This window comes from Leptonychotes weddellii, chromosome 12 (genome assembly GCF_054177405.1).
Source record: "Leptonychotes weddellii isolate Sample4059 chromosome 12, ASM5417740v2, whole genome shotgun sequence".
Taxonomy (NCBI): Eukaryota; Metazoa; Chordata; class Mammalia; order Carnivora; family Phocidae; genus Leptonychotes; species Leptonychotes weddellii.
In genome coordinates, this window is record NC_138380.1 from 1400243 (window position 1) to 1416596 (window position 16354).

Sequence of the window (16354 nt, forward strand, 5' to 3'; positions counted from 1 at the left end):
TTTTTTTTAAAGATTTTATTTATTTATTTGAGAGAGAGAGAATGAGAGACAGAGAGCATGAGAGGGAGGAGGGTCAGAGGGAGAAGCAGACTCCCTGCCGAGCAGGGAGCCCGATGCGGGACTCGATCCCAGGACTCCAGGATCATGACCTGAGCCGAAGGCAGTCGCTTAACCAACTGAGCCACCCAGGCGCCCCTGGGTACATGTTACTTTCAACGCCAATCTCACCTCCACTGCTGTGACACTAACCGTTTTCATCAATATGTAAACAAGAGTAAATTACAGCAAACCTCTCTATTTGATCTTTGCACTCAAGGCACATTATCTCATCTTCTCTGAAAATTAAATATGGCCAAACTTCAAAAATACCATTAACAATAATGTTTTTAAATGGGGGAAAAATGCCTTTTTTAAATGCAGATACCTTTGGTAGTAACAAAATGAAGTTTTTTAAAATGTAAGTCATAGATAGTTTAAATTAGATTTCATTAACTATCAGAATAAAAAACATTATGGTCACTGAAGTCAAAGTACATTTATATAATATGACTTCCATACACCAAATGCTCAAATGGGCTAACCATTTATAAAAGGAACGCTAGCATGCTTATTAATATCTTGATTTCTAAAAACAAAGTTTCCTTTGTTTCACTATTTGGGTTATCTTCCTTTAGCAATTTACTTCATTTAACAGTGTAGATAGAGTAATCAGTTTCACACCTGTTTTAAGTTACTATTTTCCCACTCTCATGCACTAACATAGTAAGAACAGTTTTACACAGTTCAAAGAATATTCGAGTAAAACACTTCCTTTTGAGTTAATTAAAATGTCAAATGTTAGCAAAAGTATTATTTGTGAATAATACACAATCTATGATACGTGGGTTTTTCCAAGAACCTCTATGAAAATATAAGAGCAACCAACTTCATGTAAATGCAAAAAATATTTAAAGGTGCATCAAATACAGTAATAAATTACTAAATATCATATTTATGAAACAGAATGTGCAGTATGATTCCTAATTCAACAAATACATAGAAAAAAACTAGAAAGAAATTTACCCACATATTAGCAGTGTTTTATTTCTAAATGGAGGGTAGGGTTCCGAAGAGGTAGTTTTTCTTCATTTCAGTATATCTTAAATTTTTTATAATAAACATTATAAGTAGACAAGAGCTCACTTTATGAAATAGTTTAATCCCATTATAACAAATTCTGAAAGATTTCCTTTTCTTACATAAGAACTGGGTGGTAAATATGGCACCATTTTAATAGCAAAACCCTGGAAATAACCTATAGATACATACACACACAGACACACAGAAACACACATAAATAGGGAAGTGGTTACATGACACAAACCATGTGTGGAATATCATGCACCTGTGAAAACAGAACTACCGAGACCTAATGAGTCATCACTAAGCTACAACACTAAGTAGAAGAACAGTATATTCCCTCGTTTTTATTGAAAAAGTGATGGGGAATATGTTTATTTATGTTTAGACTAGTTCTGAACAGACACTGAGGAAACTGGTACTAATGGGGAAACTGGGAATCTCAGTGAGGGGAAGGTTTCATTATAAGCCCTTTAGCTGGATTTCACTTCTTATAATTTTTTTCAATTAAAAAGAAGTTAACACTGGGGCGCCTGGGTGGCTCAGTCGTTAAGCGTCTGCCTTCAGCTCAGGTCATGATCCCAGGGTCCTGGGATCGAGCCCCACATCGGGCTCCCATCGGCGGGAGGCCTGCTTCTCCCTCTGCCACTCCCCCTGCTTGTGTTCCCTCTCTCGCTGTGTCTCTCTCTTCAAATAAATAAAATCTTTAAAAAAAAAAAAAGTTAACACTGTTTCAAAGGCCCCTGGTCTGGAGACTGGAAATGGAAACATTATTAAAGCAAGGAAGATTAGTGATAATTCAGTTTGACTTTCTCATTATCAAGAATTACAACTTTCATATTATAAGATATGAAAAAGAGAAGCCCAAAAAAGATAAGCAACTAAATCACAGACAGTTGGTTACGGAGATAAACATTTCTTCTGGTTTCTGCTGTACTTTTAACAATTTCACATTTTGTAGTAAAGATGTGATACGAATCATGCTGCTTGCCAACACACTAGAGTTTACTAATGTTCCTTAAAAATATTAGAGCATTAAAGCTTCATTGCAAGGAAAATTAGTTTAAAAAGACGTAGGATTTTATCAGAACCACCTTCTCAGTGCCTGCAAGCCATCCATGTTCCTTGACTCCCCCCGCAGTTAAAGGAGAGCGTTAAGTAAAGTGGGAGGCGGACGCCAGACATGCAGGCTACACGGCACAGCAGAGCATCCTGGAGAACAGACCAGGGTTCCTGAGCTTGGTGGTTTTCTGGACTCGATGAGCTCTGATCTCTCCCTCGGAAGGATGTGGCACGGAGTGCGGACGCCTCCAGGAGTCACAGAGAAATGAGGGGGCACAACCAGCCAAACGCCCTGCAGGAGGACAAATACGGAGGACAGCCTCCTATGTCACTGCAACAAGAGAGAAAAGGGACTCCCTGGAGACAAAAACGTCCTCGGAGGCTGACGGCAAGGCAAAGATGCGCAGGCGGCACTTAACTGCCACGCCCAGGGAACAGACACCGATACAATTCTTTCTAGAGAACAAAGCGTATCAAAAGCCTTTACAATATGCATACTTTGACCAAGCAATTCAACTTCTTTAATTTATCCTAAAAAATAATGATAAATTGTTGGCTCTAAAGATGTTGTTCACAATAAAATAAAAACAACCTAAACATCCAAAAATAAAGTATAAACATATATACTTCATACAAAGTTCATGCAATGAGCATGTACAGTAATTTTTAAAAATTAAAATTTTAATTTTAGAAAACAGATTGAATGACTTAACTCTCAGCTTTGGGATAAAACAGAGTCAGACACAAGATAGAGAGGAACGGCTAGAGCAAAACAAAAAGCCTCAAAATCAAGCCTCACACACAAGGCTCGCGGTCCTCCGATGAGCCCTGCTTTCGCACACTCTGCCTCCGTCAGTAACAACTGCTGTCTGACGGCGAGTGTGGCCACCCACATGTGGACATACCTGCGGGCTTTCTGCTCACCAGGCCCTGACTGCATGCCCCTTTCTCTGCTTCTGTAAATGCTGGCATCCCTCAGAGTTTTGTTCTGAGCCTACAAGTCTTCTCAGAGGAACGCTTTCCCGAGGATTCCGGTGCATCTCACAATTTCAACCACCTACTGATGGACTCCCAGGCTCTACCCAAAGGTCCAAACCAGTGCTTCCTGAACATCCCCAAACATCTCACATTGCACAGGCCCCTAGGAATGGAACATCGTCTTGGTTCCTGGAGTCACTATCCACTCTGGTAATCCCAAACACCTGAAGTGACCCTCTCATTGCAGAGCTCATCAATTCTGCCTCCTCAACAGCTCTTCAGTTCCACTCCACTCAGCCTCCCCCCTGGCTTTGCTTTAGGCCCTCATTACTCTTCTGCACAACTACCGCTATCTCTCGCCTGGTTTCCAACCACCTGCACTGCCCCGCGCTCATCTCTCCCAAAACCTCACTTCAGTGCTTAAAATCCTTCACTGGCTCACCAATGTGCCTGGATATGCCAAGTGTGACCCCCGGAACCCTTTGTGGTCTGGCCCCCGACTGCCCATCCCCAGCCTTCTCTTCTCCTACCCTAACTCCAGCTGTGTTGAACCATCTGTAGGTGATTACCACCCCTCCATGGCTGGACACCTCTGTCTATGCTGTTCCTTCTCACTGATGGCAACAACGTTCATACATAAACAGTGGTAAGAAACCCAGCGCACAAAAGCCTATGGCACTAACCTTATACCATTTGCCTGGAGTTCTGGAAACAGGATACACAAGGACTAAAAGAAAAGGAAAACAAGCTTCCTCCCTTCATTCTGGTACAGGACTGTCCAAAAAAGTTCCCAATGAGCAAAAATTTACCACGATACTCTCCTACTTCACTCACCTCTCTTCCATATCCTCACGTGTCTGCACCCTGCCCTACGGTTGTCATGGTGACAACCCAAAGACACTCATTCCAAAATTATCTACTCCCCCCCGCCCAACCGTATATCCCCCCTTTTCTCCAAGGGTAGTTGGATTAAAGAGGCAAATGACCTAAGTAAATGCACATTGCCGCAAATAAATGTCATCTGCTTAAGTTTCCAAGGCACAGAGCTACAAAGTTGTCTCCGAGTCAACTAAGTTTCATCAAAATGTCTACTGAAAAATTACTTGGTCAACAATTTTTGCTTTATAACTGTTTCATTATTTACATAATAGTTACATAGCTAGTAACTACTGACTCAATATAGTAGGAGAAAAAGAAAGCCATGATATTTAACTCTTAATAGGCTGAAACAGAAAAATAACATCTATTAAGTCATGCGGTATTAGCATTTACAACTTAGCTAAAACTGACACCCCTTCTGTGGTTTTAGAATATTTCCACAAATTTGGGAACACCTGGGTGGCTCAGTCGGTTGAGCCTCCAACTCTTGATTTCAGCTCAGGTCATGATCTCAGGGTCGTGAGACTGAGCCCTGTGTCCGGCTCTGCGCTCAATGGGGAGTCTGCTTGAGATTCTCTCTCTCCCTCTGCCCCTCCCCCTGCTTGTGCACATGCAGGCATGCACTCTGTCTCCCACAATACCATATTTTTTTTTTAAAGAATATTTCCACAAATTCTTTGATGCTGCTTCCCTTTAAGAGGTGGAACTTAACTTTACCTTTCACCTTGAGGGTGGACTGGGTGGATAGAATAGGACGAAAGTGTATGTGACCTTCAGGACTACCTCGTACAGGCATGCTGCTTTCTCTCTGCCCTCTCACATCACATGCCATGTCATGAGGACATTCACACAGCCCTCAGGAGATGTGCAGGTAGGATGAACCTGACACCTCCCACCAAGACCAGGTACGTGGACAAGCAAGCCCAGGTGTGGATCCCCAGTTCAGTCAGAGCTTTAGACACCTGAGCTTCTGAGAGATGCTGAGCCAGAACCACCCCACAAGCTGCCCTCAGATACCTGTCCCACAAAACTGGGTGAAATGACGAGAATGTACTGCTTTAAGCCACCATTACACTGGAATAGAGAACATGTCCTTCGTTTACTGGAAATTAAGAAAGTGGTAAAGTAGATATCATGACTGGTTGTTTTGTTTTGTTTTTAATTTTATTTTTAAGTAATCTCTACACCCAATATGGTGCTTGAACTTACAATTCGGAGATCAAAGCTGCATGCTTGGGGCACCTGGGTGGCTCAGTCATTAAGCATCTGCCTTCAGCTCAGATCATGATCCCAGGGTTCTGGGATCGAGCCCCTCATCGGCCTCCCGGCTCAGTGGGGAGGCTGCTTCTCCCCCACTCATGCTCTCTCTCTCAGATGAATAAATAAAAATCATTAAACAAAACAACAAAGTCACATGCTCTCCTGAGCCAGCCAGGCACCCCAATATCATGATTGGTTAGACTAATATTTAAATGCTCACTGCAGTACTGTTTTGTAATCTGCTTATTTCCATAAACAATGAATCATTTTAATAAATATAATAGACATTAAAATATAGATTTTTTTTTTTTTAAAGATTTTATTTATTTGAGAGAGAGAGAGAGAGAAACAGCATGAGAGGGGATAGGGTCAGAGGGAGAAGCAGGCTCCCCGCCGAGCCGGGAGCCCGATGCGGGACTCGATCCCAGGACTCCAGGATCATGACCTGAGCCGAAGGCAGTCGCTTAACCAACTGAGCCACCCAGGTGCCCCTAAAATATAGATATTAATAAGCAAACATCATGACCACTTTAAATGGTTGTATAGCATTCCATTACGTTGTTATATTACCATCTGCTTAACAAATTTCCTACTGTTAGCCATTTAGGTTGTTTTATATTTTTAATATGATGAGTATCGCCACAATCATCATTTTTTCCCATACATCTTTCCTATGCACCTGTCAAATTAGTTCCTTAGGATTAACTTCTAAAAGTAGAATTACCGGATTAGAGGGGATGTACCTTGTTAAGACTTTTGATGCTAAACTGCTTCTCCCTCCGCCGCCCCCCCCCCACCAAGTGGGTTGTGCCAATTTACACCATCAGGCATGTCCAACTGTAATCTGATTACCCCGAAAGGCAATGAACTATAAGGAGACAAGCCAACAGAAGAAAGTTCCCACTCCTGCCTTCCTGTTGACAAACGCTGTAAATAAAGGAAGGTGTGAAGAGGCCACGGCTGGAGAACAGGAACATGTAGAAAGCAGCTACTCTTACAGTGGCATAAAATAAAGGTCACTGTTAAGAATAAGATGTCTAACTTCCAAACTTCTAGCTGTCTGCATTCTATGAAAGTTTTAAGAATAAAAGGAAAGTCACAGAAGAAAACTCCCTATTGCTTTTGCAAAAAACTCTTTTGAGGCTCTTGTGCAGTCCTATGACACTTACTATGTGTTACCTTAATTAAGAGACTTAGTGGGCAAGTAAGTCCCTAACCAAGAAAATCAGCTTCAGTGTGCACAGCCAGACAGGGACTGGTGAGGCAAGCTACGTACCTGGAGAACAAGATTTAAGGAGGTGCTTGCTCTGTGGGTGGCACTGTGCAGGGCCAGCCATGAGAGTAAGGGCCCCCTTAAGCCCTGCAGTTGTACAACTTGAGTGAGTGCCTCCCTAAATTCTGTGCCCTAGCTGCCTTGCTTGCTTCACCCTAGGCCCTGATTACGAGTACAAAAGGAATTAGACAAATAGTCACAGCCTTCTAGTCCGCTTGATTTCCCTAAGAACAAAATCAAGAATTCCTGACCTTATCTGCTACAAGGAACCAGTTTTTTGGTCCCATATATGAAGGCTACCAACAATTACATTCAAGAGAACAGAACTGGTACTGCTACATAAAACAGTAATGTAATAATACCAGTCCTGACAATAAATTAACATTCTTAAATCTAATCTCAGAAAACATTTTTACTTAATGCCAGATCTATAAGAGTTTTATTTTCCACTGCAATGTACACAGAGTAGCATGACAACACATATACCAAGTGCCAACTTAAAAAAAAAAAAATAGCATGGAGGGGCACCTGGGTGGCTCAGTCGGCTAAGGATCTGACTCGATCTGAGCTCAGGTCTTGATCTCAGGGTCCTGAGTTCAAGCCCCGAATTGGGCTCCACACTGGGCATGGAGCCCACTTAAAAAAATTAATAAAAAAAATAAGTAAAAAAAAAAAAAACCCAATTAAAAAATGGGCAAAAGGTAACATATACAGATGGCATATAAGCATATGAAAAGATACTCCACATCATGTGTCATCAAGGAAATGCAAATTAAAACTATGAGATACTACTACATACCTATCAGAATGACCAAAATCCAGAACACTTGACACCACCAAATGCTGGCAAAGATGTGGAGCAACAGGAACTCTCATTCATTGCCAGCGGCAGTGCAAAATGCTGCACCCACTTTGGAGGACACTTCGGCAGTTTTGTTTTGTTTTTAAAGATTTATTTATTTATTAGAGAGAGAGAGTGCACACATCCAGGGGGAAGGGCAGAGAGAGGGGGAGAGAAGCAGACTCCCTGCTGAGCGAGGGGCTCGCTCTCAGGACCCTGAGATCATAACCTGAGCTGAAACCAAGAGTCAGACGCCAAACTGACTGAGCCACCCAGGCGCCCCCAGTTCTGCAGTTTCTTATAAAACTAAATACTTGTACTACAGGATGCAGGGAGTATGGGGGAGGATGAATAAGTAAAGGCGGGAGGATTTTTAGGGCAATCAGCTATTCTGGATGATACTCAAGGGTGGATAATATGTCATTATACATTTGTCAAAACCCATAGAAAATACAACACAAAGAGTGAACATTAATGTATCAGTATTGGCTTATCAATTATGACAAATGAACCACACTAACGCAAGACGCTAATTAACTGGGGAAATGTGAGGAGGAGGGGGGCAAAAGGGAACTTGGTACCATCTGCTTGACTTTCTTCTATAAAGCTCTAGAAAATAAAGTCCTATTTTTTTAAAGCAATGGACAAACATTAAAGAAATCTTATTTCTACTGCCACTCTTCCTCAACTGTCTATGCAAAGCTGGAAAGAAATTTTAATTTCCTTCCTCCTATCTATAAAGTTTTCCAGGAATGCCTGAGTGGCTCAGTTGGTTAAGTGTCTGCCTTGATTATGCCCTGTTTGTGCCCCCCACCTCTCTCTGACAAATAAATAAGTAAAACCTTTAAAAAAAAAATAAAATAAACTTTTCCATATCCACATCCATTTCTTCCCCGTAAATTTCAAAATATTTTTCTCGGGATGCCTGGGTGGCTCAGTTGGTTAAGCATCTGCGTTCGGCTCAGGTCATGATCCCAGAGTCCTGGGATCAAGTCCCGCATTGGGCTCCCTGTCGGCGGGGAGCCTGCTTCTCCCTCTGTCTGCTGCTCCCCCCGCCTGGGCTCTCTCTCTCTCTGACAAATAAATAAATAAAATATTTAAAAAATATATTTTTCTCTTCTGCTCACACCTAATTCTTCCCACTCTCTTCCCCCAGGACTCTGAAAGCTCTGCAACGCCTCCCTCCTCTACCTGCCCCTTCCCCAGTCTATAGCTTGCTCAAGTTTCTCCCATCCCCCCCAAAACAAAACCTTCCTTACACCCTGAATGCAACCTTCTTCAGGTCCTTTTCAAAAAAGATCTAGCCACTTTTTGACTTCCCATTCACTCCCTGATGTACTGCAATCTGACTTCCAAGTCCTACTACCCTGGCCTATTATCCCCATAAAGTCACCCTGGGCTTGGTATTTGTTAGTGTTTCCTCACTGCACCCCTGCAGCACCTGGCACTGTGGTCGCTTCCCCCTGACCTGCCCCAGCCCCACGCCAGGTGTGATTCTTTCCTAAATATTCTCCTCACTTATTAGATGTTACAACATGCCACAAGCCACACCCCATCCCATACTCCAGGCCTTCCCCTAGGGACTTCTTTCTGAGTCATCTATCTGTTGGTAACTACCAAATCTGCATGTCTAGCCCATATTTCTCCCTCATTTCATACATGTACAATCAATAGCCTGTTACACATCTCTACTTATGTCCACAGAAACCTAGACATTCTGTTCAACAACCACTTCCTCCTCTTGGAGAATCTGCTCTCCACAACTCATACATCTAGACTGCTCTATTTGTACCAAAGATTCCATCCCCCATCCCAGACTCAGCTCATCAGGTGGGAGGCTGACCCAGACCAATCAGATTTCCTCTCCTGAGAAATGGAATTGAGATCCAACAGTCTCAGTAGGGCACCTCAACTAGGAAATCATACACTGCCAAGGTCACATGCAAGTAAAAGAGAGAAAGCCAGTCAGCAGAAAGCCAAGAATGAAGGAGACAGTGCAGCCCAACACCAAGAGTAACCACCTTGATGCTAATGACTTGGTATCTGGGTACGTTTCTGTCCTTACATTCTTTGAGATACCATCATATTCTTCCCTTACACTTTTTCCCCCCTACTAAGCAATTTTCAGTGGATTTCTATACTTGTAATTGAATGGTCCCTAAGATATTCTTCTCTGCACTACAAGAAAGGAAAAACAAATATTACCCATGAACTATGTCATGCCACCAAGATGTATCCTGATTTCAGAAATATTAAAAAGTAGGAAACTGTGTAACTTAGAATCAGCGGAATCCAGTATATACTTACTCTGTGTATACCCTTCCACCCACTTAGAATACCCTTCTTGTTCCCCACCAACCCTAATTCTATCCATCCTTCAAGACTAAGCCCCAACCAGCTCTACCCTTTCCTGGACCAGCCCTAACACAAACCTAGAATGTAGTAACTATTCTCTACCATTAAATGACTTGTAATTGTTAAAGTCTTATCTCTCCAACAAGATTATAATGAGGGCATGGAAGTTTCCTTATTATGCTTCAGATGCTACACAGAGCCTTCACAAATAAACATTAAAGATATTCATTTAATTTGGAAAAAGAAAAGATGTATTCAAAAGGTGGCAATATTCAGTTTTCCACCAAGTTCAAGAAAGGAGGAAAATTACAAATAATTTAATACATGAAGGAAAGACCCTTATAACCTTTTAAATTAGGGGAAGGAATTACATTGTACCCAAAGAGAATTAAGGAAAATATGCATTTGTAGGTGCTCAACAATTTTGCCAGGAAACAAAATTAAAACTATAACTACAATGAAACTACATCCCCACCAGAATTGCCAAAATTAAAGGAGTGACAATAAGAAATGTTGAAAGGAAGTGAGGCCACAGACACCCTCAGACAATGCAGGTATGTGCACTAGAGCTAAGCTAAGTGTGTGCATAACCCAGCATATGAGCGGCTGTGCCCTCCAGAAGACACCATAAAAACAGAATGCATCGACCATGCTGTTTTCATACAACGCAACAAAACAAGGAGAATGAACTCCACCTCTCAGAATGCGGACCCCAAAACAGGAACAAACTGTATGTGACTCCATTCACATGAAGTTCAACAGACAAAACTAACGAACAGTAACAGAGATCAAATAGCAATTATCTTTGGGAGAAGGAATATTGAATGGAAGGGAGCAGGAGGGAGCCTATGGAATGCTGGGAATGTTATTTCATTGGGGGGGGTGGTCACAAGGGTGCAGTCATTCGTAAAAATCCTTCCAGCTGAACCTGCAGTTGATTTCTCACCCAGATTCCAGGCCAGAGCACCCATCCCCCAGCCGCTGTGTGTTAACCACTATTGGCTCCTGAGTACCTTCCCAGGGCAACTGCCCTCAGCCAAGGGCCAGCAGTGTCACACTCCCACCCTCACCCCAAGGGTGGCCTGCAGCCAAAGACTAACTGATATGGGGGGGCAGACAGAATTACAAAATTCTAGCCCCCTTACCTCAAGAAGGGACAGTTCTGTGATGCCAGCCATGGTCCCGAGTTCTTGGTGGGACTGGGCTACAGCTAGACTCCAAGCAAGAAGACCTTTCCCCTGCCCTCTCCTTCCCACCCCCCCCCAATTTCAGTTGCACCAAGGTCACCTCCTCAAGCTCTTCTAGGGACATGACCTAAGACACGTACAGTTAATGTTTAGTCTATACCTCAATCAAAAAGAAAAAAAAATTGTTTTGCACAGCTAAAAACAAGATGTGCAATCTCCCCGAGATTCTGATCAATAGATAAGAATTTCCTCAGACTAGAGTTGTGTTACTAGTTGAGAAAACAGCACCCAAGCAGGGCATGCAGGGGCCCTCCTGTCTATGACAGAAGTCACAAGTGACATGGATTCTGAGGTGATGACCTGTCACCAGCTTGCTGTGAGCATGTGCAATCATTCATCTGCTCTCTACCTCACGTGTACCCTAGATCTGCCCGGTGGGCCCCAAGGCCTCTTCTACACTCCAAGGGCAGAAATACCTCTATCTCATTTGTAATTTTCATGACTACCCAAACCACTGAATGTTACCCATGCCAACCCTGCCATACCCGCACAGTACCTAGTTTTAGTACCTAGTTCTGCAGCCAGCTACCTTCAGCCAGCCACTACCATGCAAAACTCAAGGCTTGAAAGTTATCGGCACAGTTCTCTACCAACTCCCTACTGGGTTCCCTTCCGCTACCCTAGGAAACCATTACACACACACACACACACCCTGGGCCCGATTTTAAAGGGATGTTCCTACTTGAATTTGAGCATCCACCAAGGATTATATGTCAACCCAGTTATTTAAGTGTAACCTACAGAATATACTAATGAAGAAGCAAAAAAGAATATACAAAGCATTTAAAAGACATTTAAAAAAATTCTTTAGTAAACAATCAACTAGCCAGATTCACTTAAACTTTTCAAACAAGTTAAGTACGCAGACCACACTTTTATTTTTAACCTGATAACACCAAAACAGGCAGAAAAGGCACCCCTGAACCAGGACAGCGGAGAAGGGGTGAGAGACAAGTGAATGAAGCAACGCCAACCCTCAACTATTTATGAGCAACATCCCTGAATCAATAGATGCCAGTCATCAGAGAGGACACAGAGCGACTACAGCCGGTTCCCCCTTACTCTACACAATTAAAAGAATAACACAGGGCCAAGCCTAACAGAAAAACGGCCCTAGAGTCTCTCCGGCAATGTGTCCAGAAAGCTGGTGAAGAAGAATCTAATAGCTCTGGATTCAAACACGTGGCCGATTATGAGTTCTGCCTCCATTTCAGAGACTGTTGACATTAACAAATACATCCGTTCACTTTCTACAACAGAAAATACCCCTTAGGCAGTATTCTAAGAGCAACCGCTGTCAGAAGTCAAGGATGACGAAGTGTCTAGAATTCACGTCTGAAAAGAAACGTTACGTCCTCAGCCCGAAACTGGAAAGGCTGTTGCACCTTCGGCAGCCTCGCAGTTGCTGGAACGGAAGGGGTGCAGACTGCTGCTGAGTCCGGCCCACAAAGCCCTTTTCTTCACCAGCCGCGCCAGGAAGCATCAGAAGCAGGTGACCCAGCGGCCGGCCGGCCCCCCGCCCGCCGCCGGGGGCCCGCATCCCCAAGCCAGGCCGCTCGCCCGGGAGGGCCCGAGACGCCGCACGCACACAGGCCGCTCTTACCTTCCTACTGGCGCCTCCGAGGGACACCTTGGGCCTCGTTTTGAAATCCCCTTCAAAACTAAACATCTTTACAGCTTATCCCATCTGGGAGGAGCCCCCGACTCTGAGAGCAGCGGGGCGGGCGGGGCGGGCTCCCGGGGGGAGGGGCCTCCTACGGGGAGGGGTCTCCCGCGGGGAGGGGTCTGCCGAGAGGAGGGGTCGCCGGCGGGTAGGACTACGCCGCAGCGGGGAGCGACCCCGAGCCGGAGCCGGAGCCGGAGCCCGAGCCCAAGCCCGCCCCGGGGGCTCTGCCCGCCCGGCCTGCCCTCGGGTGGGGGAGGCGGCGACACTGGGGGGACCGCTCCTCCTCACCTCCCCCCTCATCCACGCCTCCCCACTGCTCCGGCCGAGGCCGAGGGCGCCTGCAGGGCCGCGGACCCCGCACTTGCACCGGGAGCAGCCGCCGGGAGGAAAGATGGCCGCCGGCCGGGGCTGGCGTGCGCGGTCCCGCCGGCGCGCGCGCGCCCGACGCCGACGCCTCGGCCCTGCGCCCCACGGGCCGCCGGCGTGCGCGCGCCCGACGCCGACGCCGTGGCGCTCTCCGGAGCCCGGCAGCGTGCGCGCGCCCGTTGTCGGCGCGCTGGAGCGTGGGAAGGCCCCGCGGTGCCCCGGCTCTGCGGCGGGGGCGCGGGGAGGGGGGGAGGGGAGACGCCGGGGGGGGGGCGGAGCGGAGGGGGGAGCGCCGGCACCTGCACCCGGGAGCTGGACGCGCATGTGCGCTTTCCCGGGAAGCGGGGCTGGCAACTTTCCGTGCGATGCCCAGCTGGGCTGATGGGAGACCGAAGGGACGGGCCTTATTAGATCCCGGATGCCTGTAAAGGATGCATGCATTCCACGCGTGACCAAGTTCATACATCTGAACACATAGCACACCGGCGTCATGCACGTGAAAACACTTAGCATGTACGTGTCACATACACCAACACACACACACGAATATCTGTCCTATACACGCGACTGCAGCCCAGATTGCACCCGCTCACATTTATCATTACTGTGCGGCGTGCCCTGATCTTTTTTTAACGCTAGTTACAAAGCTCTAAGTACATCTCACAACACGGTTTGAGAGATGTACTTTCGGTCTCGGTTTGAAAAATTCCTGCCCTGCGCGCGCACGGTATGAACGAGGTTACAGCATAGAGTGTGTTTTATTGTAAATCAGCATCAAAAAACTTTGAAAGCCACCAGGAGAGTACTCACTCCTCAGCATTTAACATATACAGCTACTCGGAGATGTCAAGAAATCCTTGATTCAACAAAGATATTTAACTTTCACCAACCCTGAAATTTTCCAGATTTTTGTAAATGGAACATCAGGCTTTTCTTTAACCTGTCAGATGAGCAAGGATTAAAAATATGGGTGATATCCAGTATGTGCCCTCAGTAAGTGAGTCTGCTCAGAGTTCTCAGATTTGGCCTTAAATAAACCCTCTGAAGGTCTAGACCAGAGGTGAGGAACAGGGAAGCCCAATTGCCCAGAACACCAAGCCTAGTTCTCCAGCATCAGCATTGTTGGGAATTAAGGTGTGCGGCCTCCATCTGCTGGGTATTTTTCAAGTATTTTAATTGACTAGGACCATGGGCAGGGAAGAGGTTTCTATTTTTTTAAAAATCCCAGCATTGCTGTCCCCTCCTTTGGTCATAGGTTCCACCTGCTGCTCGTGGTGTGAGCATCACTATACTGGTTTATCACGCGGCCCATTGTGTGAGCCAAGTACTTCCTTTGGCGCTCCGCTAAAGAATTAGTCATCTGCCCCCATGCTAGAGGAAAAGATGGCTTATCAAAATAGGATTCCTCTGAAAGATTTTCAAAGATTTTTTAAAAATACTCTCAAGTAAAAAATTTCAAGCCTAGTAGTGCAGAATATAAAATGGTATTATCGGTTCCCATTACCCCTCACCTAGCTTCAGAGATTATCGTGGCCACTCTTGTGTAATTCATGCCCCATCCATTAATCACTCTCCCCATTATTGTGAAGTGAATTCTAGACAACATCTCATGTAAATATGTCAGCATCTCTTAAAAAGGGGCGGGGGATTGTTTTTGAAGACATCATTCTCTCATTATCGCCCTACAAAAACTAACAATAGTTTTCAAGGATACATTGGGGGTAAAAGATTCCCCACCACAGGTGCTCCGGTAGAGCCTAATGCCTGTGGAATGGGATTCCCTTATTGTGTGCCGTCCTACTTCCTTCTCCAGACTGCAGCTCCTCCGGTCGGCTCGCCTGTGGGCCTGCTGTAGTGCTGTAGGATGGGCCCTTAAGTACTTGGGCATTAAATCGATGATGTCTAAAAGGCAGTGGAAAGAGGTAGTTTAAAATCACGTAACTGTTACACAGCCCTTAGAACCGCTAAAGTGCAACATAGTGGCAGCGCCAAATGTTGGCAAAGAGGCGGAGAAACCCGGCCTTCCCTACGGTACAATGTTACAGCCACTCTGGAAAAGAGTTTGGTCATTTCTTTTTCTTTTTTTTTTTTTTTTAAAGATTTTATTTATTTATTTGAGAGACAGAGAATGAGAGACAGAGAGCAGGAGAGGGAGGAGGGTCAGAGGGAGAAGCAGACTCCCTGCCGAGCAGGGAGCCCGATGCGGGACTCGATCCCGGGACTCCAGGATCACGACCTGAGCCGAAGGCAGTCGCTTAACCAACTGAGGCACCCAGGCGCCCCTTTTCTTATTTTTTTAAAGATTTTATTTATTCATTTGAGACAGAGAGAATGAGAGACAGAGAGCATGAGAGGGAGGAGGGTCAGAGGGAGAAGCAGACTCCCTGCCGAGCAGGGAGCCCAATGCGGGACTCGATCCCGGGACTCCAGGATCATGACCTGAGCCGAAGGCAGTCGCTCAACCAACTGAGCCACCCAGGCGCCCCTGGTCATTTCTTTTTCTAAAAAAAATGAAACCAAACGCTTACCAGACGGCGCAGGACTCGCATTCCTGGACATTTATCCCAGGGAAATAAAAATGTCTGTTCACATAACATTTATACATAACTGTTCACGGCAGCTTCTTCTATCGACCAAATCTGGAAACAACCAAAATGTCCTTTGAAGGGTGCGGGCCAACCCCACCGTGGTGCGTCCTCGCCGCAGGTAGGGTTCGGCGGTACCGCGGCCGCCCTCTGGATGCTGCTGCCTGGGAGAGCCACTCCCACCAAGTCACATACAGATTGGATGATTCCATTTCTATGGCAAAATGACAAAATCAGAGAGGCAGAGACTGTGTTAGTAGTTGTGAGGGGCTAGGGCGGGGGAGGAGGGGCTGGTGGGACTATACGGGGGCCACAGGAAGGAGGTCTTTGTGGTGGTGGAATGGTTCTGGGTCTTGGTCAGGGGTGGTTACATGCATCCACGTGTGATAAAATGACACAGAACCATGAACACGCAGCATGCCAATGTCTGCGTCTTGGCTTGGATATTGTACCCTAATCATGTAAGATACAACAGGAAGGGAAATTATGTAAAGGGTATGTAGGACATCTCTGTACTACTTTTGCAACTTCCTGTGAATCTATATTCAAAATAAAATTTTTTTAAAAGAATTTATTTATTTATCTGGGACGCCTGGGTGGCTCAGTCAGTTAAGTGTCTGCCTTCAGCTCAGGTCATGATCCCAGGGTCCTGGGATCGAGTCCCGCATCGGGCTCCCCGCTCTGCGGGGAGCCTGCTTCTCCCTCTGCCTCTGCCTCTCTCTC

General features: G+C 45.5%; 2 protein-coding genes across 5 annotated transcripts in view; both read right to left on the bottom strand.

Annotated features, from left to right (window-relative positions):
* The window catches only part of UBE3C (ubiquitin protein ligase E3C), a 123968-nt gene extending 111198 nt beyond the window's left edge, over positions 1–12770 (bottom strand). The window contains exon 1 of the mRNA XM_081800882.1: positions 12618–12770. Coding sequence (XP_081657008.1) covers positions 12618–12683 — 66 coding nt within the window. The 5' untranslated portion in view covers positions 12684–12770. The remainder of the gene's footprint in view (positions 1–12617) is intronic.
* Positions 1–16354, bottom strand: part of DNAJB6 (DnaJ heat shock protein family (Hsp40) member B6) — a 398231-nt gene that overhangs the window by 192264 nt on the left and 189613 nt on the right. The window lies entirely within an intron of this gene.